At 37.1% G+C, this 27,117-nt stretch overlaps 2 protein-coding genes across 2 annotated transcripts in view; one reads left to right on the top strand and one right to left on the bottom strand.

The window, feature by feature from the left end:
* The window catches only part of LOC124964397 (olfactory receptor 50-like), a 30,588-nt gene extending 23,105 nt beyond the window's left edge, over positions 1-7,483 (bottom strand). The window contains exon 1 of the mRNA XM_047524632.1: positions 6,987-7,483. Within this exon, the coding sequence (XP_047380588.1) occupies positions 6,987-7,483 (497 nt within the window). The remainder of the gene's footprint in view (positions 1-6,986) is intronic.
* An 11,188-nt stretch (positions 7,484-18,671) lies between these two features.
* On the top strand, positions 18,672-27,117 carry LOC124964439 (olfactory receptor 50-like). Its single transcript, XM_047524736.1, has 2 exons — positions 18,672-19,168; positions 26,736-27,117. The coding sequence occupies exons 1-2, from the start codon at positions 18,672-18,674 to the stop codon at positions 27,115-27,117; spliced, it is 879 nt and encodes a 292-aa protein (XP_047380692.1).

The raw sequence follows: 27,117 nt of genomic DNA, 5'->3' as shown, positions 1-27,117 counted from the left end.
AAAATCTATACTCCAACAAAATAGAAATTATCAAAGATATTGACAAATCTCTAGAGACATATGATCCTCCCAAACTGAATCAGGAAAACTTGCACGATTTAAACAGATCAATTTCAAGCACTGAAATAGAAGTCATCAAAAGCCTACCAACAAAGAAAGTCCAGGACCAGATGGATTCTCAGCTGAATTCTACAATACCTTTAAAGAAGAACTAATACCAATACTCCTCAAACTATTCCAGGAAATAGAAAAGGAGGGAACTCTTTCAAACTCACTCTATGAAGCTAGTATCACTCTGATACCAAAACCAAATAAAGGCTCATCAAGGAAAGAAAACTTTAGACCAATATCCCCAACGAACATAGATGCAAAAATCCTTAACAAAATACTGATAGATTGTATACAAAAACACATTAAAAAGATAGTGCACCATGATCAAGTGAGGTATATCCCAGGGATGCAAGGTTGGTTCAACATACAGAAATCAATAAATGTAATTCATCACATCAATAGATTTAAAGTTAAGAATCATATACTTATTTCAATAGATGCTGAGGAAGCATTTGATAAAATACAGCACCCCTTCATGCTTAAAACATTAGAAAAAATAGGAATAGTAGGAACATACCTCAACATTGTAAAGGCTATGTATGCTAAGCCCACAGCCAACATCATTCTTCATGGAGAAAAACTGAAAGCATTCCCTCTAAAAACTGGAACAAGACAGGGATGCCCTCTTTCACCACTTCTATTCAACATTGTCCTTAAAATAGTAGCCAGAGAAAATAGACAGACCAAAGAAATTAAAGGAATACAAATAAGAACATAAGAACTTAAACTGTCACTATTTGCTGATGACATGATTCTATATTTAGAGGATCCAAAAAACTGTACTAGAAAATTTCTAGAACTAATAAACAAAATTAGCAAAGTAGCAGGACATAAAATCAATATGCATAAATCTAATGCAATTCTATTCATAAGCAATGAATCCTCTGAAAGAGAAATTAGGAAAACCACTCCATTCACAATAGTCTCAAAAAAAAAATACTTGGGGATCAATCTAACAAAAGAGGTGAAAGACCTCTACAAGGAAAACTACAGAACACTAAAGAAAGAAATCGAAGAAAACATTTGAAGATGGAAAGATCTCCCATGTTCTTGCATAGGCAGAATTAATATTGTCAAAATGACCATTCTACCAAAGGTGCTACACAGATTCAATGCAATTCCAATTAAAATCCCAATGACATTCCTCATAGAAATAGAGAAAGCAATCATGAATTTTATGTGGAAGAATAAGAGAACTCAAATGGCCAAAACAATCCTGAGCAGAAAAAGTGAAGCAGGAGGTATCACAATACCAGACCTTAAACTATACTACAGAGCAATAGTAACAAAAGCAGCATGGTATTGGCACCAAAATAGACAGGCAGAACAATGGTACAGAATAGAAGACACAGAGATGAACCCACATAAATAAAGTCACGTCATACTAGAAAGGAGCCAAAAACATACAATGGAGCATAGATGGCCTGTTCAACAAATGGTGCTGGGAAAACTGGAAATTCATATGCAATAAAATGAAATTAAACCTGTATCTCTCACCCTGCACAAAACTCAACTCAAAATCGATCAAGGACTTAGAAATTAGACCAGAGACCCTGCACCTAATAGAAGACAAAGTAGGCCCGAATCTTCATCATGTTGGCTTAGGATCAGACTCCCTCAACAACACTCCCAAAGCACAAGAAATAAAAGCAAGAATCAATAAATGGAATAGACTCAAACTAAAAAATTTTTCTCAGCAAAGGATACAATCGATAATGTGCAAAGAGAGCCTACAGAGTGGGAGAAAATCTTTTCCACACACTTTTCAGATAGAGCACTTATCTCCACAATTTATAAGGAACTTACAAAACTTTACACCAAAAATACAAAGAACCCAATCAATAAATGGACAAAGGAACTGGACAGACACTTCACAGAATAAGATATACAGGTGATTAATAAATATATGAAAAAGCATTCAACATCTCTAGTAATTAGAGAAATGCAAATTAAAACAACTCTAAGATTTCATCTTACTCCAATTAGAATGGCTATTGTCAAGAACACAAACAATAGATGTTGGTGTGGATGTGGGGAAAAAGGCACACTTTTACATTGCTGGTAGAGTTGCAAATTGGTTCAGCCACTCTGGAAAGCAGTGTGGAGAATCTTCAGAAAACTTGGAATGGACCCACCTTTTGACCCAGTTATCCCACTCCTCGGTATATACCCAAAGGACTTAAAACTAGCATACTACAGTAACGCAGCCACATCAATGTTTATAGCAGCTCAATTCACAGTAGCTAGATTGTGGAACCAACCTAGATGCCCTTCAACAGATGAATGAATAAAGAAATTGTGGTATATATATATACAATGGAATATTATTCAACCATAAAGAAGAATATTATGGTGTTTGTAAATAAAGGGATGGAATTGGAGAATATCATGCTAAGTGAAATAAGTCAATCCCTAAAAACCAAAGGTCAAATGTTTTCCCTGATAAGTGGATGGTGATACATAATGGGAGTCGGGTGGGTGGGAGCAAGAGAAGAATGGAGGAACTTTAGATTATGTAGAAGGAAATGAGAGGGCGGGTATGAGAAACGGTGAAATGAGACAGACATCATTACCCTATGTACATGTATGATTACATGAATGGTATGAATCTACATCATGTACCACCATAGAAATAAAATGATGTGCCCCATTTGTGTACAATGAATCAAAATGCAGTCTGTAAAAAATATAAAAATAAATAAATATTTTTTTAAAAATGATAATAACAAACCTCAAGATAAAAAAAGAAATAAAAGTGGCCAGTCATGTCCCTTTAGAAATCAACCACAGCAGAAATTTTAGATTTGTGAAAATACATGGATACTAAACAATACACCTCTGAGTAAACGGTGGGTCACTGAGGAAGTCACATGGGAAAATCCCTGTACAAAAAAAATTTGACAAACCTTAACTAGGCAAACAAAAAGTGAATGAAGACCCAAATAAAAAATAATAGAGGGGAGAAGGGAGACATTAAAACTGATGAGAAAGAAATTCCAGGGATGATTAGGGGTTTTGAAAAAAATGAATGCTGAAAAACTGGAAAGTCTAGAAGAATTTGACAGATTTCTGGATATATATAACCTACCAAAATTGAATCAAGAGGATATAATAACCTCAATAGATCAATAATAGTTAATAATAAAATCAATAATTTGAAGTTTTTCTTTGGAACATCACAATGATACATACTAGTGGGATTTATTCTGCCTTATTTGCACATACACATAACATAATTTCATCAGTCTCATTTCCCACTACCTTCCAAAGGCTCCCAACAAAGAAAATCCAAGCACTAGAGGCTTCACTGCAGACTTTTACCAACGCTTTGAAGAAGAACTATTACCAGTGCTTCCCAAAATATTCCATAGAATTAAAATAACCCTTCTAAATTTGCACCGAGGTGAGCATTACTGTTACCAAATCCTGAAAAAGACAACAAAATAAGATGAATATTCTTGATGAACATATATGGAAAAATCCTCAACAGAGTACTAGGAAATTGAACATAACAGCACATCAAAAAGATCACACACCCTGATCACGTTGGTTTCATCCCAGGCATGAAGCATGGCTCAATAAACACAGAAACAGTAATGCACCATATGAATAGAAAGAAAGATAAAAATCATATGATCATCTCAACAGATGCAGAGTAACCACGTGATAGGATTCAACACCAATTCTTGATAAGAGACCTTATTATGATGGGAACAGAAGGGTCACACCTCAACAGAATGAAGCCTGTGTACGACAAACCTTAGCCAGCCGCACACTGAATAGAGAAATACCGAAAACACTTCCTCTAAGAACAGGAGCAAGACAAAAGTGCCCACATTCACTGCGTTTGCCACGCTCACTACTAATTGCCAGAGCAATTAGGAATGAGAAATAAATGAAAGTCATGCCAATCCTGTTTGAAGATGATGTGATTCTGTACATAGAAAAGCCTGAAGACTCCACCAAAAGACTACTTAAACTAATAAATAAATTCAGTAACGTAGCAGAATGTGACATTGACATATGAAAACCACCAGCTCTTCCATACACCAACAATAGAGGTACTGATAAAGATGTTATGAAAGTGATCCCATTCACAATAGTCACAAAACAACGTAATAAAACACCAAGGAATAAACTCAACTAAGGAGATGAAAGAGCTCCACAGTGACAATTCCAAAACGTTGAGAGTTAAGAAGACACTCAAAGGTGGAAAGGCCTCCCATGTTTATGGATAGGAAGAGTGGACACAGTTAATGTCCAACTTTACACAGCGATCATTGATTCAATGCTGTCTCCAGCAAACACCAATGGCATTCCTCACAGAACCAGAAAGAAAAAAAAAAAAGAATACTAAAATTTGTGTGGAAATACAAAAAAGCCTGATAGCCCAAGCATCCTTGAGGACAAAAAAAAAAAAAAAATCTGAAGGCATCACAATAGCTCATTTCAAGACATACTATAGAGCAGTACTAAAGTCATCCAACATGGTATTGGCATAAAGACAGACACATACACCAAGGAGACAGAACTCAGAAGTAAACCCATGTGTCTAAGTCAACTGAGTTGCAACAAAGGTGCTAAAACACAGCACTGGAGAAAGGACAGCCTCTGCAATAGGAAGTGCTAGGAAACCTGCATCCCTGTGAACACACACGTACACAGAACAAGACGGCATCACACATGCACACAGGACAAGACAGCATCACACACGTACACAGGACAAGACAGCATCACACATGCACACAGGACAAGACAGCATCACACATGCACACAGGACAAGACGGCATCACACATGCACACAGGACAAGACGGCATCACACATACACATTTATTTAAACTGTATCTGATATACATTATTTTATCTATATATAATTTCAATATTTTTAATAAATCTCTAAAAACACCAGTTAAAAGTTGCTTGTGTTTGAAAAACATTCAAGTTACTTATAGGTCTCAGAATTGGGCCATGCACACATGTAATTGCTTAAATTCCACTCCCACCAAATATTGGTAGCATAGGAGCACTTGACTAGTTATTACATCCTTCTTAAATCAGAATTTCCTCCTTCACACGAAACTCTAGATTTATGGAAAAAATAAATCCAAAAATATCTGTCACCATAATCAATTTATAGCAATGAAGTTCATTACCTTTACCTTGGGCAGAGGCAGTTTCTCAAAAACTAAAGACAAAACCTTACCATTTCATATGGAAACACAGGATATTACATGTATGTACTTGGCCAAGGAAGAGTCTTTTTATATTTTAAAATAAAATATAGTTGGATTAAACTGAAATGAAGACATGCTTGAACTCATTTCAGGTTTCCTAGAGTTCCTGCATCCTGCCTGGCCATTCTCCAGTCCACACCCAGAAAGGTTGAGCCGTAAGAATGGACTGCCTGTGCAAATCACATCACCCCCTAGATGGACCTTTAAAAGTCTCTCATTGCTGTATCACATGTCCAGATGACCTTCCGAGGATCTGGACAGCTCCCCTCATCGTTTTGTTCACTGCTGGGGACATGGGTCTCTTCTGTCTGGACCGTTGTCCTGGCCTTTCCAGGAAGACAAATCATTTCAATTTGTGCCTGGGTCCTCTCAGAAAGAACAAGTTATCATCATCTAACACAACTAAACACAGAATTAGACAATGGGTAAGACAGTAGGAACTGCTTGGGAGAATAAGGCAGACAGGGATGGGGAAATGTTGGTTAATGAATACCAGTTATAGTTGTATAGGAGAAATAAGTTCTTGAATTCTATTGCACAGCAAAGTAACAACAGGTAATAATGAAATGATATATATTTCAAGAAACTAGAAGAAACTATTCTGAACAATTTGACAGAAAGAAGGTATGTATTTGAAGAAACTGATGTCTTCCTTTATTTCAATATTATGCACTTGTATACATAAAACTAAATGTCACATGACCCCATACATATGTATATATGTAACATTTTCTGTGTGCACTAAAAATAATATAAATAAAGAAAAATGAATAAAAATAAAATTAAAACTAGGTTTCTAACTAAAGTTACTCAAAAAACTAAATTGGCTTTTATTACAAAATTACACACAAAAATGAAAACATGAAGTCACCAGAAGATATATTTTTGTTATCTTGAGAGATGAAAAAATTGATTTGAATGTCTATATCTGCACAAAATGACAAATGTATAAAGATTTAAAGTGTCTACAGGAAAAGGGTACTATGAGAAAAGAAAGAGTGCATAAGTTGATTTGTTGAGAACTTTCCCATGATTCTCATGACCAATAAGACAAACACAGACAGAAACTATATCTAAGATGAAAGAAACGCTGAGAAGAGAGTGCCACATCAAGATTCACAAACAGCAATCCAGAGAGAAAAGAAAACATGCATGGAATTGAGGTCCTGTGCCCAATTTATAAAAAAGACAAGTCCCATCATGCTGAAAAGGCTCCTCTCCTAAGGATGTTTCTCAGAGCTCCTTTCATATCCCGATTCCTCAGACTGTAGATGAAGGGATTCAGCATGGGTATGACCAGAGTGTACAACACAGACACAATGACATCTTTGTCTTTAGTGTTTTTGGATGAGGGGAAAAGGTAGAGTCCAATAATTGCTCCATAGTACAGAGAAACCACACAGAGGTGGGAGCCACATGTGGACAAGGCTTTGCAGATCCCCTTGATGGAGGGTCTTCTCAGGATGGTGGCCCCAATGTGACCATAAGAGACCAGAATGCAGATGAATGGCACAGCAATGACCACTGATCCTACAGTGAGGATGACCAGCTGGTTGATGGTGGTGTCTGAGCTGGACAGTTTGACTAAGGCAGAGAGGTTACAGAAGAAGTGATGCAGAGTGTTGTCTCTAAGGAAAGAGAGGCGGGCTAGGAGGAGAGTTTGCACAAGGGCATTGGCAGAGGATAAAACCCAAGACACAATTACTAACAGAAAGCAGAGGTTCTGACTCATGATTCTGGGATAATGCAGTGGGTGACAGATGGCCACATACCTGTCATAGGCCATTGAGGTCAGAAGGAAGCTGTCGAGATCTGCAAACAATACAAAAAAAAATTCCTGGGAAATGCACCCAGCATATGAGATGGACTGAGTCTGCATCAGCATGTTCATGAGCATCTTTGGAGCTGTGACTGAGGAGAAGCAGATGTCAGTGAGGGCCAAGTGGCTGAGGAAGAAGTACATGGGGGTGTGGAGGCGAGAGTCCAGCCTGATGAGCAGGATGATGAGCAGGTTCCCCAGCACCGTGGTCAGGTACATGGCCAGGAACAGGGCATAGAACATGCCTTGCTCCTCTGGCTGGATGGGGAGCCCCAGGAGGAGGAACTTGGACACACTACTCTGGTTCCCCCTCCTCATGCTCTTCTGGTTACCTTTATCTGAAGAAAAGAAAGAGATGGAAATGGGAAAGAATGAGAAATCACTGGGAATATTTTACAACAAAATCATGGTTTTGGACTAGTCAGTAAGTGCATTTGAACCTGAATATCTTGAGCTTTTGGTCACTCTAATTGTCTAGCGATGGTCTGGACAAAAGATTTCATTTGTCTCCCTACAAAACAACTGAGCATCCTTTGGAGAAACCATGAGACATCTGAATGATTGTCAGATCCTGCCAGGTTCAGCTTGAGGAGTCATGATGAAAATTTGAGATCGAGGTGGAAGACCATGTTAGTAATAGCTAATAGAAAGACTAGTAGATGATCTCTATGGTTCGTTGGCCTCATAACCTTCCCCATACCTCTGCAACACACTTTCACTTTTGTTTTCATGCCTTTGATCAAGATAAGAGAACACAGTGGGCTGCTTTGGATTTCAAGAGAGCTGGATCTGGAGAACTGGGGCAAGAGTCATCTGCGGTGGTCAAAACAAGGAGTCAGGAGCATGAATGGCAGCCAATAACAAAATATCTAGTGACAAATTTCACAGTGCACCCGTTGCTCATTCCTTTAAGAAAAGACTTCCCCAGTAAACATTTTCAATGCCCTGTCATCCTTTCTCTGGGAATTTTCATTGAATGTGCAGCAATAATAGGTTCTCTTTCAAATCCTACTTCCTATATTCCCTCAACTCAAAGCAGGTCATTTTTATGGAAGTCATCAGAACACTGGGAAATACTTAACCTGCCGAGCCATGTCTTGTACCTGTGAAAGAATTACTGTGTCTGTCTAACAAAAGCCAATGATATTTTCTCCTTTCTCACATTTCCTAGCCTAGGTTTTATGCCAAAGATTCTTAGCCTGTATTTATTGGTCAGGTTTCTAACATTTCTTCTATGTTGCTTATACTATCATTCCTCTTCCTCTCCTTCAGACCAGACCTATCCATGAAAGCAGTCACAAAGAATAGGAAAACAGAACATGATAACCCAACTACTAAAGAATAGAATACATATCAATGTAAAGACTCGTTAAACCTAAAGGACATTGTTCTTTGAGAGCTAAGATGTCTTACTATCTCACTCACCCCTCCTTTGGATGATTAACTAAAATTTATATCGACATACTAATTCTCCCAACTTGATTGAAATTATTTTTAAAACTCCTACAGGAACCTATGTTAAAATCCTGTTAATGTGATCTTATAACCTAGATGGATTATACATTCAGCTATGTTACTGATTACCATGTTGGTAACAATCAGTTTATCACAATGAAAATGATAATTGCCTGTTGGATATAAAGGTTGTTTCTAAAATTTTGCTATTTCCAAAAATATTGTAGTAAACTAAATTTTTCTTGTGCATTTTACTTACTAGCAAATATATCTGTAGGATGAAGTCTCAGAAATGAAATTGGAGGTATCACAGTTTTGACAGCCTGTGAAATTACAAGAGACATGGATGAGAAAACCAATTGTTTATGTGTTCACCAAAAGGAGTCCTTAATAGAAGAACCTATTATAGGAAGATTATGATAATAGGCACTCTTATTGAGAGTCTGGAGAGGACAGGGCTAGGGGATCTGAGGAACAGAGAAAACTCCACACCATGGTAAGCCTGGGAAATTTATGATTTGGAGAATTATCAAGAAGCCCAGTATGCAAGGCCTTTTCTGTTATTTGCTATAGAACAAGAGTAAACTAAACACAAACAAGGATTAAGTAAGGAGGTGCCTAATAATTTCACAACACTTCCTTTCTACTCAGTAGAGATCAAATTATAGCAAGGTGAAGAATGTCAGCAAGCTTCTGAATAGGAGGTACTCCGGTAATTTAATTATGAAGTATATATTTGTTGCACGTGGATGGAGCAGTAGAGATGGACAAAATTATAGAAATACATAAGAAAACCCAACAACACAAAATGGGGCTAAAGATAAGAAAAGGAGGTTTAATTTTTGTACCTTCCTCTCAAAAATTTGATGTAGAATCAGTGTGAGATAAATGATGCTACATGGAGTTTTATTTCATTTTATTTTGTTGCCCTGTCCTCACAATTTGGATAGATAATTATTCAAGATAACTTACTCTGTATGGAACTGTCTGCCATAATATGATGTGATGATGGGTAGAATCTAGGGATTATGTGATGAAGGGTACAATCTAGGGAATGGTAGCACCTGTTGTACACACACACACACTTATGCACATGAACACAAAAACATATGCAATCCTACTACTTAATATGAATTCAACCCCTGCTCCGTCATGCCATTGGATGATAAGCAGAGACACCTTCAGCTACAAGTCATGCAAAGGTTCTTCTGTTTCTCTCTAGAAGGTACAAAATACAGTGAAGCAGGTAAAGTCTCTAAGGTACTCAAAGTTCCATACCAATAGACAGAAAAGCTGTCCATACAGAATCAAAGAAGGTAGATACATACAGTTGGTTCACAGGTCCTGAGAAATCTGTGTGAGTTTCAGTGTTATAAGCCATGGAGAAGACCTGGGGGCAATCCTCCATCTCAGCTCTAAATTAAAGCAAACCAGATATAATTACTTCATCACCTTTGGTTCCCTTGGGTGAAGAACCACTTGATGAAGCAGGCATAAGAGAGTTTGCCCTTGAAGGAATAATAATAATCAGAAGGCCTCAATTAAGAACTTGATGATTCACCAGAGTTTTTGTCTTCTCAGTTGACCTTGGGGAAAGTACAATTCAGGTTCCATAATAAGCCAAGCTGGAGTTGGATGTGGTAACCAAAGTCTCTTGCTTTTGACCCCATTTGGACCCCACGGGCATCAAGAATACCAAGTGGTCTGGGGATGTAGCTCAGTGGTAAAGCACTTGTCTAGCACACATGCAGCTCTGGGTTCAATCCCCACCCCTCCCCTCCAAAGAAAAAAAACACCAGAAACACTAACAACCAACTCTCTGAACAAAAGAGTACTTGTGGAAATATTTAAAATTATGCTATGTAACTACATGCAACACAAAGTTCAGATTCTAATGAACTAGTGAATTAATTTGGCAAATTTGTATCAAGGCATAAAGCTCTAACATCACTCCAGAGAGGTCCCTGGCACACCTAGTAAGATCACCCAGAAGTGACCACTAATCTTTTATTTTAATGGTGTGTTCATACAGTTCTATAGGAGACTATATTGCTGGCACTGGAGCTGGAATTTCCGCTGGAGCTATCTCTGCCACCATAACTAGTGCAAGCCTGGGGCTGTGATGGCTCTAGTTTGAAACTGTTGCTACCTCCAGTTGCATCTGCAATACTGGATCCAGATCTAGCTAGAGAGCTGGTGGTAGAGCTGATACTAAAGACCCCACCAATTCTGTAGTTGACTCTACCTCTGGTGCTGACGCTGGAGGTAGAACTGGACCTGACTTTACTCCTGAACTGGTCATATAGCAATCACTTCAGCATTGCACTGCATTGTAGAGAACCCCCAGTCACGAATCCCAACTCCAGAAAACCTTCTAAGACAACTGTGCACCCAAATGAACGGTCTTAGGGAATTTCCTCATAGTGCAGCCTGGCCCATCTTCTTACATTTTCACATGCATACACCCAGTTCTCCTCTGGCTCTGCCTTAGTGGACTCCAGGTGCTACTGCTCATTCAGGAGATGGTGGACATGGAGCATGTCTGCAACCTTCATGGATAGATGTGCCACATTCCTGTCATCTCTTCCTTCCTGGGGTAGCCATTGCAGCGTTAGTGTCATGATCTCAACTTCATGCATCACCTAACCACCGCCCATGGGAATTTCAAACCTGCTACAGATTTCCTGGCATCCCAGGCCTTCCTTTGAAACCTCAGTGGAAGTCCCCCTGACCTTGTTATCCTTGCATTCTTCATACCTGCAAAATCAGAGCCACACTGATGATGCCAAGGCCTGCAAGCAGAATGAGCAGAATCCAGACCCACTTGAAACACAGCTTTAGGGACTCTTAGTGTCTGCACAGCTGATCACAGTGAAATGAATCCTGGGCTTTCCATGTGACTTGACAAAGTCTTTCAAAGGAGATTTCACTTCCAAACCCTTCAATCTGGGGTGGGTGGTGTCTTGACAATTGCTAAGCTGCCCTCAAGTCATCTTTTCGATACTCTTCATCATGGTGCTAGTCTTTTCAGCAACTGTACCTTCCATGGCCCCAATTTTACACTGACTTTTTTCCTGTCCCAACTGCAAGTGTTTAGAATCTTTCTCCTCTGTTTCCTGTTGTAAACCTGCCTAAATGCTGCCAGCCATGCCTACTGATAGCTCTACTGCCTTGAAATTTCCTCTGCTGGATTAATTTTCCCAAGACATTTAAATTCATCCTCACACAAATTCTCAGGTCAAGGACAAAATGAAAATAAGTTCTTTAGCAGAAGGTCATGTGGATGACCACTAGTCCCGTTTCCGATATTTTTTGTTTCCATATGAAACCTAATGTCTCTCTTCTGTCAGTATTCTGTTATTGAAAGCTCACATGAGAATTGTCCCTTATTTTTACTTACAACATTCTAGGGCTTCTCTAGCCTGCATCTCCAAACATGTACAAATTCATCTCAAACCAGTTACAATGGCTTCTGAAACACATGGTCAGGAACAGTTACAGCAACAACCTCTCTCTTGGTACCTATTTTCTGTGTTATCAACTTTATCATATCTATGACAAAATGACTAAGAAAAACAGTTTAAAGTATGAAAGATTTATTTTGGCTTATAAATGTAGAAGTTTGAGTCCATTGTCAGTGGAGAACTTTTGGAACTGCTCCCCTCACCATGGACAAAATACGTGCTCCAAAGGCACACCCCAATGACCAATGCCCTTCAGCCACAACCTGCCTGCCTATATTTATCACCCAGTTAATTCATTCAAGCAGATTAATGCACAGATTTGGTGAAGATGTTCGTCATCAAATCATTTCATCTCTAAACTTTCTTGCATTGTCTCACACGTGAGTTTTGGAGAACATCTTATATCTAAGCTATAACATTCATGTTATGTCTTAACCATAACATTCTGCCCCAGCTCCCAAAATCTCATTGCCATCTCCCAGTGCAAAATACATTTAGTTAATTCCAAGAGTCTCCATAGTCTCAACACTTCTGAAATTATCCAAAAATTTGAGTCCAAAGTTTCTTCTGAAACTCAAGGCAAACTCTCAGTATGAGCTGAGTAAAAATCAAAAACAAGTTACATATATCCAATATATAAAAGAACAGAGTAAAATTTTCCAATCCAAAATGAAGAACTAGGGGCATAGAAAGAAGGAATGGAACTAAAGCTAGATGAAAATCCAGCTGGGAAAACACATTCAATAGATTTGAAATCTTGATAGAAGCTTCCATGAACCTATAACTCCAGCTTCCCACAATCCTGCAGAACCAGCACTGTGTTCTTGACACCAAGATACGCTACATCTCAAGAAGTAGCCAAGCCTCCAGGGACCAAGGCTGCAGTAGCCTCTGAGTGCCTGAGCATCTGATCTGTGTAAATCAATCTCATAGCCTCCTTTTGCAAGAAAGTCTCCCCACTGGTCTCTGCTCAAAGGAATTTTTACTTTTATACCCTTGAGCTTGAGGTGGGTGTGGTCTTGACAATTCCTGAGGCACCCTCAATCTATCTTTATTATTGGTGAAGTGTCAATATTTCTGTAGTGGCTGTAATGTCCTGAACAACCACACTTTCCTTAGCCTCAGTTCTACTTGCAGTTTTCTGCACAAACTGCAAGTTTCTCAAATCTTTCTGCTTTGCTTTTTGCTCCTGATTATCAACATAATCTTATTTAAAAGCTGCCAGTGTCCTACATGCCACTTCCTGAATACTATGCTGCCTAGAAATTTCGTCCACCAGATTAAGAAGTCCATCACCTTTAAATTCGGTCTGACAGAAAATCTCAGGACATGGGTAAAATGGAGACAACATCTTAGCCAGAACATAACACAAATGCTTTTAGTCCAATTTCCAGTAGAGTCCTCTTCCCCCTCTGAAACTTCACGAGCCCAGTCTTTACCATCCACAGTACTTCTGAACTCCCACAAGAATTGTCCATTAAGGTCCAATGACAACATGCTAAAGCTTTTCCAGCTTTCATCACTGAAGGAGTTAAAAGCAGCATACTACAATGACTGACGCCACCACGTCAATGTTCACAGCAGCTCAATTCACAGTAGCTAAACTACGGAACCAAGCTAGATGCCCTTCAAGAGATGAGTGGATAAAGAAAACATTATATATATGTATATATATAGATATAGATATAGATATATACTTACACACATACAATGGAATATTACTCTCTTTAAAGAAGAATGAAATTCTGTCAAATGCTGGTAAATGGATGGAGTTTGAGAATATCAAGGTAATTGAAATAAGCCAAACCTAAAACAACAAAGGCTGAATGTTTTCTCTGATATGCGGAAGCTAATTCACAATAGCAGGGGGGGCGGGGATAAGTAAGAATAGAGTTACTTTATATTAAGTAGATGGGAGTGAAGGGAGGGGTTGGGGGAGGGGAAGGATGATAGTAGATTGAAACAGACATTATTATCTCATGTATATGTATGACTGCATGATCGATGTGATCCTGCATTATGTACAATCAGAAAAATGAGAGATTACACTCTATTTATGTATGCTCTATCAAAATGTATAAATGCATTCTACTGTCATGTACAATTAACTAGAATTTATGAAATAAAAAAAATTTATAAAAGAAATATTTTCATATCATTATGTAATTCTACTTCATGTTTGCAAAAAAGCAGCTGTGTAAAAATATATATTGTATATATTACAAAAAATAGGACATCTTGTCTAATGTACCTAATAAGAGTAAGTTGTTTTCATGTGGAATTTTAAATCATTCCTTCTAGGCCTGAAAATTCTTAAAATATATGCAATTGACTATTTTTAGTGTAATGTGAAGTGTAAAGTCATTTAATCATTTTCAAATGTTAATAATGAAGTATTTAAAATTAATTTTTATAGTGTATCCTTTCCACACTGCTCTCATGGGCCAACTGTAACATATATATCTGATTTTTGTAGAGGTACCCATTGTTTCTAATGTAGTTGTTACATCCATATAGTCCTTATACCATATTTTAATTTTTAATATGCATTATTACCCTCTTAAAAACTTTTAATTTAGGATAACTAAATCAGGATTTATTTACATTTAATTTAGGATAACTTTTAATTTAATTTTTAATTAAATTTAAATCCTTTTAATTTAGGATGACACTTATGAGGCAAGATGGCTAAAAACCATCATATACCCTATGATTAATCATTTCTACTGCTGGCTATAAAGACATGAAAACTGAGTGCTTGTCCTCAATACTTTGAATATATAGAATTGTTTTTACTTTTTAAATTTTTTTTCTTTTTTTTATTCACTCTACACAAATGGAGTTCAACTTTTCATTTCTCTGGTTGTACATGATGTAGAGTCGCATCATTCATGTAGTCACACATGTACATAGGGTAATGATTGATTGTCTCATTATAATGTCTTTCTTTCCCCAACCCCCACTCCTCTCCTCATTTTCCTCTACACAATCCAATGCTCTTCCATTCTTTCAAACACCCCCTTATATAACAGTATCCACTTATCAAAGAAATAATTCAGCCTTTGTGTTTTGGGGATTGGTTTATTTCACATACCATGATCTTCTCCAACTCCATCCAGCAAATGCTATACTTTTATTCTTCTTTATGGCTGAATAATGTTCCATTGTGTATATATACCAGTCTTTTTATCCATTCATCTATTGAAGGGCATCTAGGTTGGTTCCACAATATAGCTATTGTGAATTGAGCTGATATAAACATTGATGTGACTGCATTAGTGTAGTATGCTGATTTTAATTAACAACATTTATAAATATTCAATATCTTCACTTTGATATTCTTTTTCTACCAGCACTGAAGAAATGGAGCTGGGAATGTACAAAATGGATTACGGATCAGTTTTGTAAGGAACTGAGTGAAAGGCAAGCATTAAAGATTATGGTATTGTGAGAAACGTGCACCAATAGAAAGCTTTTAAGGAAGACATTGAAATTTATAGAAATGATATTTCATTGGATAATGATGAAATTTAATGTCCCAAATTATTCAGAGTGATGGTATTTGAGTATTTCTGTTGTTCTTGAAATAATATGGGGTCAAAGGCAAGAAAATTTGATTATCACTCTTCACCTCCAACTTGGCTTGTTATGGAATCTTAATCATACTTTCCCCAAGGTCTAATGGCTGGCTTGTGGTTATTGTCATTATTCCTCCAAGGGTGAACTCTCTCTTGCCTGCTTCAGCCTCTTTCCCCAAGGGAGCAAAAGGCAATGAAGCAATTATATCTGGTTTGTCTCTAATTTGGATCTGGAGTGGGGCATTGCTCTCCCTGCCCACAGGTTCTCTCCATGGTTTGTAGAGTCAGAGTTCACAGATTTCTCAGGAGCTGTGAACAGATGTGTATTCATATCCCTATCCTGGATGGTTCTGAACCAACTTATCTTCTGTTGCAATGGAACTTTGAGCCCCTTAGAAGTGCCACCTGCTTACTGCATTTTGTGCCTTCTAGAGAAATTGGAAGAACCTCCTTATGACTTGTAGCTGAAGGTACCTGTGTTCACCATGTAAGGGGCTATGTCATAGCAGGTGTAGAATTTCCATTCAGTAAAATAATCTTTTGTGTTCTGTGTCTGTGTGTGCTTGTCCAGTGTGTACAACTGATCTCTAAATCCTACCCCCCACATAACACACTACAACAGGCAGCTCTATGTAGAGTAATTTATCTTGACTTGAGTATGGGTCCACAATTTGATATAATAGGAAAAAATGTCACAGCATAGTTTATCTCAGAAGGCTATATCTAACCCTTGAGAAAAAGGTGGAAAAACATCTCTTTTTCTTAACTTTAATTCCATTAGGTCTTGTGGGTTTTTCTGCAACTTATATCCTAAATCTCTTTTATTTTCTTAATCTCTGCTGCCATAATCCAAGTGCAGGAGGGCATCAGTTTGTACCTGAACTGCAACAATCACCTCCTATTCAGATTCCTGCTCACACTTTCCCTTTGGTATCATCTGACCTCTACCTAGAAGCCAGTGAGATTAATCACTTCTTACTTAATCCTTTACTTGAATGTACTAGTGTTCTGAAATAGATTGAAATTTCTATGACAATGTAAATGGCTAATCAATAATTCTGACTCCTACATTTCCCAGAGTGACCATGGTCTGGAGTTTTCTGTTTCTCAAATGTCCTGTCCCTGTTGTCTCCAGATACTAAACTGGAGTGACCATTTTCATTGTCTTCTGGTGATGGGTTCTTTTGTTAAGGACTCTTTTTAGACTATAAAAAGAATTGGCTTCCTTACCACCTTAGCCTCTGGTATTTTGACACTCTATCAAACCATGAATGTTTTCCCTCCAATTTAATTTCAAAGAATTTATGTTACAGATACATATGCTGGTGTGAAAAATGGTACAAGAACAATGTTGTTTACAATATTGATGGAAATAACAAAATATTAGAAACAACCTACATGCCCAACTGATAGGTAATTACTGTTTTCCTTGTGATAAACTGATTGTTACCAACTGATTGATAAGTAACAACCAAAAGTATAATCTATGTCAGCTCACAAGGTCACATTAATATAATATTTAACTTAGTGTGCTGAAGGATATAAGAATTTTAATGGTAATTTCAATCAATTCATGTGAGAGTTGGTACATAAACTTTAGTTAAATCCCCAAATTACTTTATGATAAATTAAATAGTGAGACCCTATCTTAGCTCTCAAATGCTATTTTCCTTTACTTTTTTCCACATTTTTATTGGAGCATTATCATTGTCCATAATAATGGGATTTGTTGTTACGTGTTTGTTTGTGCACACAACATAAGAATATAAATTGGTCAACATCACTCCCCAGCAATTTCCTCTACTTAACATATCTTTACAAAGAATATGAATTTCATTTTTTAGTAGAGAGATTATAATCTGTTTTCCTATTATTTTGTGATAGCTCACATGGATAGATCTCTGAGACTCACTGACCTGAAGGAGAGGAGAGGAATGATAATAGATGCAATGTAGAAAAATATTGGAAATATGGCAAAAATACTGGTTAAGAATCTGGTATACCATCAAAGGATGAATGGATAAAGAATACATAGTATGTTATTAACATGTGTGAATATGCCACAGTGAAACCCATTATTAGGTATAATTAAAATGTGCTAATTAAAAAGAACCTTTGGCATCAAACCTAAGCTAAGAATCATGAAGAAGAATGTATGGTTTGTTTTTGCTAGGCAAACACAAAGAAATTCTTTGGCAGATTCAAGAAGTGACTAGAAAAGTCAAGTATTCCCTGGTGTTATAATGAATTCAATAGGGTGAATTGGTCTGAGTTAACCCAAAGTGTTATTTTGGGTTTTCTAGGTGGACAAATAATATGAAACAGAAGTTTTATCCACATCCCTTGAAAATCCTTTTAGAAAAAGAGATTGAAGTTAAGATCATTGAATAGGAAAGCACTTTCTTAAAGGAAGAACTGATAGATGCATTGCAAGGTATGTCATTATATTTAATGTTACAGACCTTGATTCATCCCTTAACACCCATGCCTCAACCTGTCCATATGATTTCCACCAAGCCTCCAGATCTTAATCTTCTCTACATCCAAAGCAGTCCACTGTGTTTGCTTGATTCAACCCATGGAAATAAAGCATTAGGTAAAGTGTATTTCAGAGGCATGGTGAAGGTTGAGAGAGGCGGGAAAACCATTAGACATCACATTACCAAATAGATTTCCATTAGGTGTTTACTGACCTCCACATGCACGCTCATTCCCTAATCTCAAATTTCCATCCTGAACTCCTCAAGTTGGGACTTGGTCTGATTTACTAATCATTCTGATGTTTCATGGTTTCTCCAAAGATGTTCAGTTGTTTTATAGGTGGACTCACATCTTTTTTCCAGACCATCACTAGCCCATTAGTGGACAAACAGTCTGAGATATTCAGGTTAAAATGCACATACTGATTAATTAAAGACCATGATATTATTACATAATACTCACAATGACTTCTCATTCTTTAACATTTCCATCTCTTTTTCCTCCTCAGCAAAAGAGAACTTGAAGAACATGAGGAGGGAGAACCAGAGCAGTGTGTCTGAGTTCCTCCTCCTGGGGCTCCCCATCCAGCCAGAGGAGCAAGGCATGTACTACACCCTGTTCCTGGTCATGTACCTGACCACGGTGCTGGGGAACCTGCTCATCATCCTGCTCATCAGACTGGACTCTCGCCTCCACACCCCCATGTACTTCTTCCTCAGCCACTTGGCCCTCACTGACATCTGCTTCTCCTCAGTCACAGCTCCAAAGATGCTCATGAACATGCTGATGCAGACTCAGTCCATCTCATATGCTGGGTGCATTTCCCAGGAATATTTTTTTCTATTGTTTGCAGATCTTGACAGCTTCCTTCTGACCTCAATGGCTTATGATAGGTATGTGGCCATCTGTCACCCCCTGCACTATTCCAGAATCATGAGTCAGAAACTCTGTTTCCTGTTAGTGGTTGTGTCCTGGGTTTTGTCCTCTTCCAATGCCCTTTTGCACACTCTCCTCCTAACCCACCTCTCTTTCCTTAGAGACCACACTCTTCACCATTTCTTCTGTGACCTCTCTGCCCTACTTAAACTATCCAGTTCATACACCACCATCAATCAACTAGCCATCCTCATTGTAGGATCAGTGGTCATTACCCTGCCATTTATATGTATTCTGGTCTCTTATGGTCACATTGGGGCCACCATTCTGAGAAGACCCTCCATCAAGGGGATCTGCAAAGCCTTGTCCACATGTGGCTCCCACCTCTCTGTGGTTTCTCTGTACTATGGAACAATAATTGCACTCTACTTTGTCCCCTCATCTGATAGCACCAATGACAAGGATGTCATTGTGTCTATGTTATACTGTCTGGTCACCCCCATGCTGAATCCCTTCATCTACAGTCTGAGGAATCGGGATATGAAAGGAGCTCTGAGAAATATCCTTAGTAGAAGAACAATTTCAATGTGGTAGACATTGTCTTCCCTATCAAGTGTATCAGTCTTTTTTAAATATTATTTAGCCTTTCGTGACAGTGTTTTCCTTCTCAAATAAATCATTTCTTTTCCTAGCTTCGTGATTTCATCATTTGTGTTTACTTTTGTAATTTTCTGTGAATTTATTTTTGTGTGTAACCTAAATTAGATTTACTTTTGGTATTAACTTTATATATTTTTAATTTTAAATTTATAAATAAAAATGATACATATTCATAAAGTAGTATATGATATTTCCATATATGATGTCCATAGTTTCTAATGTTTAAATCAAGGAAAGCATATCTTTATCCTCAAATATTTATTACTTCCTTGTATGAAATTTTTTGTAAGTATTTCTTATCTTTTAGAAATATGTAGTATTATATCATTATTCAGTTACCATACTGTTCCATAGGACACAAATATTTCTCTTATCTAAATGTAACTTACTAGTCATTAACCAATAGTTCCCCATGCTCTCTCTTTAAGAATTTGTAGGTGATTATGATTTCATATCCATTTTCCAAAAACATTTCTTTAGGGTTTTTAATGAAGGGGTGTTAAATTTTGTCAAAGTTTCTTTTTAAACTTTATTTATTTATTATTTTTTTAAGGTAGTGCTGAGCATCAAACCTAGTGTCTCATACATGCTAGGCAAACTACTGCTGAGTTATAACTCCACCCAAAGGTCTTTATTGATCATGTAATTTTTTATCTTAATTATATTTATGTGGTATATTATGTTTATTGATTTGTATATGTTGAGCCATCCTACATCCTGGAGTGAAACCAATTCAATCATGTGCATATTTTTAATGTATTGTAGAATTCGGTTTGTCAGTATTTTATTAGTCTTTTCAATCTGTTTCTCTAGGATATTGGTCTGGAATTTTCTTTCTTTCATGTGTCTTTATCCAGTTTTGGAAGCTGGGTTATACTGTATAGGTCTTATGAGTTTGGAATCATTCCTTCCCCCTTTTTTTGTGGAATATTTTAAGGAGGCTTGGCATTAGTTCTTCTTTAAAAGTCATCTAAATTTCATCCATGAATCCATCTTGTTCTGGACTTTTGTGAAGGTGGGAGAGAATTTTTATTACTAGTTCCACCTCATTGCTTGGTATTATTCTGTTTAGGTTTTCTATATCTTTGGTTTAATTTTGGTAGATCATATTAATCTAGAAATTGATCCATTTTTTCTAGATTCTTCAATTTATTGTAACATCACTTTTCAAAATTGTCCCAAGTGGTTCTGTAAGTTTCAGTGGAATTTGATAGAATATCCTATTTTTTATCTCCAAATTTTAAATTGCTTTTCTACATCTTTTGTTAGTTTAGCTAAGGTTTTTTCTATCTTGTTGATCTTTTCATAGAACCAACTCTTTTGTCATTGATCCTTTGTGTTTTTATAAATTCTCTATTTAATTAATTTCAGCTGTGATATTTATTATTTTCTCAGTCTACTTATTTGGAGATTGGTTTGTTTTTTCTTTTCTAAGATATTGAGATGAATCATTAAGTTATTTATTTGAAACCCTTTTGACTTTTAAAATATAGGCTCTCATAACTATACATTTCCCTCTTAGAACTGTCTTAACTGTATTCCACATATTCTGGTATTTTGTGTTACTATTATCATTTGATTCTAAGAATTTTAAAATTTCTTCCCCCATTTCTTCATCAACCCACCTCATTATTCAAAAGTTATGTTTACTTTCCTCATTTTCCATAAGAATCTATAATTTGTGTAGTTTTGGTTTTATTTTGTTTTTGCTATTGATTTCTAATCTCATTCCATTATGACTTGGTAGCATACATGAAATTATTTTTTTTTAAATTTTTTAAGACTTGCTTTGTGGCCTAATAGTTGATCTATTTTTGATAAAGTTCCATAAGGAGCTGAAAAGAAAGTGTCATTGGATGAAATATTCTTTAGATGTTTGTTAAGTCCACTTGATCTAAAGTATAGTTAATGCTGTAGTATGTTTGTTAATAGTTTTGTCTAGATGATCTATTAGTGAGATGTTATATTTGAGATGTTATATTAAAGAGCGTGCAACACTATTATTGTGTTTTGATCTCTCTGTCTCTTTACTTTGAGCAGTGTTTGTTTTACACAATTTTGTACATCAATGTGTGAATAATTGATATTAACAGCATGTGTATCTTTTTGTTCAATTGTTTCCTTAACAAATACATATTAGCTCTTTGCCTCTTCTAATTTTGTCTTGAAGTCTTCTTTGTCGAATATGTGAGTAGCTAGCTACTCCTGGTTGCTTTTGATTCCATTTGTATTGAGCAAAATTCTCATCTTTTCAAGTAATCTGTGAATATCTTTGCCAGTGAAGAGTATTTCTTGAAGAAAACACACAGTTGGACCTATCTTTTTAATCAACCTGCTAGCCTATGTCTATTAATTGGAGAATTAACAATAAATAACCAATTCATTGTTATTCTACAAAGGTACATATTACTTCCTGTCACTTTGCTTTATTTATAATGTTTGATTCAATTCTGATTCTCATTTGCTTATCCACTATTCCAATGAGATCTATTTTTTCCCAAGTTCTCTTAGTTGTTTTTATTTTCTTCTCTATGTAACATTCCTTTAAGCATTTTCTGCAATGTTGGTTTAGTATCTTTACTTTCTTTAATTTGTGTATATCTTTGATTTTTTTTTACTCCGTTGATTCTAAAGGATTACTCTGCTAGATGTACTAATGTAGGTTGGCAGTTATTTTCTTTTAAGCTTTGAAATATGTTGTTCCATGTCCTCGTGCTCTTTAGAATTTCTATTCAGAAACCTGCTACTATTCTGATGGATTTATCTTTATAAGTGACTTGGCATTTCTCTCTTGCTACTTAAATTTTTTTTCTTATACATCATGGAGATATCCTTTACTGGTATTATCTATTTGGAGTTGTAAATGCACCCAGTATCTGAATGTCCATCTTATTCCTGAGGTTTGGATTTTTTTCTGCTATTATTTTACTGAACTGGTTGACAATGCTTTAGCCCATGTACCTTCTCAAGGTCTTTGAATCTTAAGTCAGAGTTCTTAAAATTATCCAAGACTTTTTGTATATTCCTCTTATACTCTTTTATTTTTGAGTTCATTATTGTTTCAACATTCTAGTTAATTCACCTAATCTTTAAGAAATGAAATCGTGTCTTTTACTTGATCTAGTCTTCTGGTGAGATGTTCAACTGAGCTTTTATTGAATTATTGAGCTTTTCATTTCCAAGACTTCTGCTTGTGTTTTCTTCAGAATCCACATTCCTTAGTCAAATTTCTCATTTGTATTCTGTATTATCTTCCTTAATTCATTCAGATGTGTATTTGTACCTTCTTTGAATCCATCAATCATTTTAGTAATCAATTTTTAAATTCTTTGGCATTTTACTCAACTCTTTCCAGATTCACATCATCATGATCTCTTGCAACCAAGTCACTAGGCCCTTCCTTTACACTGAAACTATGTCACAGCTGCCAATCACCCAGTCAGCTACAATGTCAAGACCCTCGCAAAGAAAGCTTTCTGAGGACTACACAAAGGTAATAAACCAATGAAGGCATAGAAAGATTGAAGCAAGAATAAAATATTCAATTTCCTTTAAAACTCCAATATGTGAGAAACTTACCATCCTCTTTTCAAGGCAGTCTATAGTTCCTATGCTGTATATTTGCCTTGTTTCTCACTCCATTAAACTTGTGGCTTACTACTCCAAATTTTGCTTGAATTCTTTTTAATGTATTCACAAGAACCAGCATTCAAAAACTGGGATAGCTGCCTTGGCTCCGCCTGTAGGACCTAGCCTTGTAACACTTGAAAAATTATCAGTTGTAGTAAACTCAACACTGAAACATATAGGAAGTAAAGGGCAAGAGAGGAGGGAAGGGAGACCAAAGAAGAAATGAGGAGAAAGAACAAACAAAGAGGAGAAAATGGAAGAAAAATGAGAAGAAAAAATTATTGAGAAAAATCCAATTGATTGAAAAATACACACTTACAAAGAAATATGAAAAAAATAAGAGGGAAAACAAAATGAAACACCTTAGGGGAAAAAAGTATATGAAAAACCAAATATACTAAGGTTTATCCTGGCTGATGTAGTTAAAAGAAGACACTTACTTTCAGGACTTCAATTTTATAATCATGTAGCTATGGGGAAGTATGTGGGATGCATATAAAGTTTAATTTGTTCCTTCTCAGTTCCAACTCCAATAGGCCAAACCTGCTCAGTGAAAAGCTCCACCCATCCATGCCCACCTACGTCTGCTGCAGAGCTAAATTAGCCCTCATTAGCACTGCTTTTTGTACCTGGTTACAGGGACATTGCTGTGGTAGGAGCCACCAGCCACAGACTCTGTGGACTGATCAAATTGTACCACCTCCAACCTCCCAGACCCTCATTCATATGCTTTGGGGAAAGTGGCTCCTGTCCAGGTTGAGCAGCAAATCCTCCAAATGCCTGGAGGATGGAAGAGGTGGCTGGCGTGGGCTCTGGCTGGAGTGGGGTGCTGTGGACAGCACACTTCCCACTGGACCCAGGTGCAGTGCTGCCATACCCAGTGCCTCCGGCATCCACCCCCAGCCTGTCTTGCCTGTGGTCACAAGGCTCAGGCTGCCTGTGTCCAAAGGACACACACTCTGCCTTCCTCTGCTTTGTAAATCTACACACTGGAACCCAGAGCTCCTGCCGCCTAGAACGCCCAACAGTGGTGTTACAGATTTAGGGCAGGCCCCCACCAACCTACTGAAAGAAAAGGTAAAGTGGACATTGGGTTTGCACACACACACACACACACACACACACAAAGAGCAAGAAGGAGGAGGGTGAGAAGGAGGAAAAAGAAGAGAAGGGAAGGTGAAGAAGTATTAGGAGGAGGGTAGGGAAAGACGAAGAAGAAGAGGAGGAAGGGGAGGAGGAGAAGCCACAGCAGGGGTTTCTGATCTTAAGAGAGAATAGATAATTAAACTCTCTTTAAGGTTGTTCCCCTAAAAAAAAAAAAAAAGAGAGAGAGAATAGATAATTAAACTCTCTTTAAGGTTGTTCCCCTTCCCAACTCTCACTGAATCCAGAGGAAAGTACAGGGATTTTCTTCTGCCATGCCTGTTCACCATGCAGGGTATGGACCTCCTATCTGCTCAGATTGCGTATTTTCCCAGTAGCAGAGCTTACATTTCTTGAAATCCCTGTCATTCCTTTGGTTGCTGAAGGGGGGTTTCCCCTCCCTCACTGCACTGCCCTCTGCCTGATGCTGGGGCAGTCTGCTTCTTTCCAAAGTTCTTTTGTTATCCTAAAATCCAATGTTTCTGGTTTCCCTGGTCACCGACTGAGTTGCAATCCAGTGCAGAATCCAGTTCCAAGCCCTCCTGCCTCCTCATGCAGCCTCACAACTGTTGATCTGATTTAATATCAGTTAGTAGATTGTGTCTCCTAGATGCCTCTAGTCTCCTATCTCCTGGGCTTCCCAAACAATACAATTTTATTTCACATTAATTACTTCAGTAGAGAACCTGTCTTCAAATATAAGGAGTTAGGACTTCAGTATAAATTTACAGAATGGCCACAAATTTGAGTCCATTAAATGCATATAAATGTAAATCTTTCTTTTGTTCTATGTTTGTTATATTGTTGAAATCTAACCTTTTCTCTTCTATTATTACATTTATTCAATTCATTTGTGATATGGCAAATAATTGCTCTGTAATATTCCTTCCAAAAGAATATCAGAGCTTTTTAATGAACATTTCCCCATTGTTTCTGCTATCAGGAGACTTGCCATTATGCTATTGAATATTGTCTTCATCTATATAAGTTACATTTGGAGTATCGTGGGATATAAATCTCACATTTGACTGATCCATGGAAATGCTTATTTTAAAGAGTAAATCATAATTAGATATTATTTCTTTATTAAAAGTAATTAAGACAACCAAATAATCTGTAATTTATCAGCAAGGAGCATCCCCAAACTTAATCAATCTCTTGACATAAAATGGAAACTTGTTGAGGCATTGATTTCTTCCTGATTATTATTGAAGTCAGTCATGTTTATGTGAACTTGAAGTGCTGTTCTTAGAAACCTCTTGATAATACTATTTGCCTATTTTTCCATTTTTTGTGTCTGCATATGCAAGTATATTTTGTTATTAAATTTTAATTTATTTTAAAAGAAAAATTTTGGAAAGGATTCAGAAGATTAGGAGAGACTTGGTATTGAAGAGGATAAAGGTGAAGTTCTTCCAGGAAATGATATCTGGCACCTGGGAAAGTAGTAATGTCATTTGTGAATTCAAGAAATAATTTATCCCATATGGTTTAATCAAATGAGAAATCTTGTAATTGTGAATTCTATTTTTACCCTTACACATGAAAGGAAAGAGGGAGGTGCAATGATGTTCTCTGGGTTGGAAAGGAAATTTTGTCAATCTTTCCCTTCTAGGAAAACAGGCAGGTCATATTTCATGGAAATTTATGTGAAAAGGGTGATGAGAGATTGAACATGTTGAGTGGAAAAGAATATCTTTAAAGGAAGAACTGGTGGATGTATGGCCAGGTATGCCGCTTGACATCTTGTTACTGACTCATATTTATACCCTTAAATTCCATCCTCAACTTGCTCCATAGGATATTTCCACCACCACTGCACATGCTGAAATTTACAGATTTAAAGTTTTCCACTGAATTCTCTGCATTTGACTTGGTTCCTGGAATTAAAGCATTAGCCATATTGTGATTCAGAGGCGTGGAGAAGGTTAAGAGAAGGCAATGAACCTTTAGTGACCATCCACTCATTTCTCTATTAACTGGTTTCTGACCTGGCCTTCCACCTTGTTTCCTAATCTCAGAATCTGTCATGAGTCTTTGAATTGATTTGGTCTGATCTTATACTTTCTTAGATGCTTCATGGATTTTTTTCAAACGGTGTTGTGTGCTTCCTAGGTGTAGAAATAATATCCTTTTTCTAAAATATCACTAATCCTCTAGTATGGCAAAAAACTTGATATATTCAAGTTGAAATGCACTTATTGACTAGTTCAAAGCCTTGTTTTTATTACATAATATTCACAATGACTTCTCATTCTTTAACATTTCCATCTTTTTCATCTGCATGAGGAGGGATAACCAGACCAGTGTGTCCGAGTTCCTCCTCCTGGGGCTCCCCATCCAGCCAGAGGAGCAAGGCGTGTACTACGCCCTGTTCCTGGTCATGTACCTGACCATGGTGCTGGGGAACCTGCTCATCATCTTGCTCATCAGGCTGGACTCTCGCCTCCACACCCCCATGTACTTCTTCCTCAGCCACTTGGTCCTCACTGACATCTGCTTCTCCTCAGTCACAGCTCCAAAGATGCTCATGAACATGCTGATGCAGACTCAGTCCATCTCAAATGGGTGCATTTGCCCAGATTTATTTTTCTTATTATTTGGGTATGCTGAGAGCTTCTTTCTGACCTCAGTGGCTTATGAAAGGTATATGGCCAGATATTGA

Source organism: Sciurus carolinensis, chromosome 14 (assembly GCF_902686445.1).
Source record: "Sciurus carolinensis chromosome 14, mSciCar1.2, whole genome shotgun sequence".
Classification (NCBI taxonomy): domain Eukaryota; kingdom Metazoa; phylum Chordata; class Mammalia; order Rodentia; family Sciuridae; genus Sciurus; species Sciurus carolinensis.
This window is presented reverse-complemented; position numbering and strand designations above follow the sequence as displayed.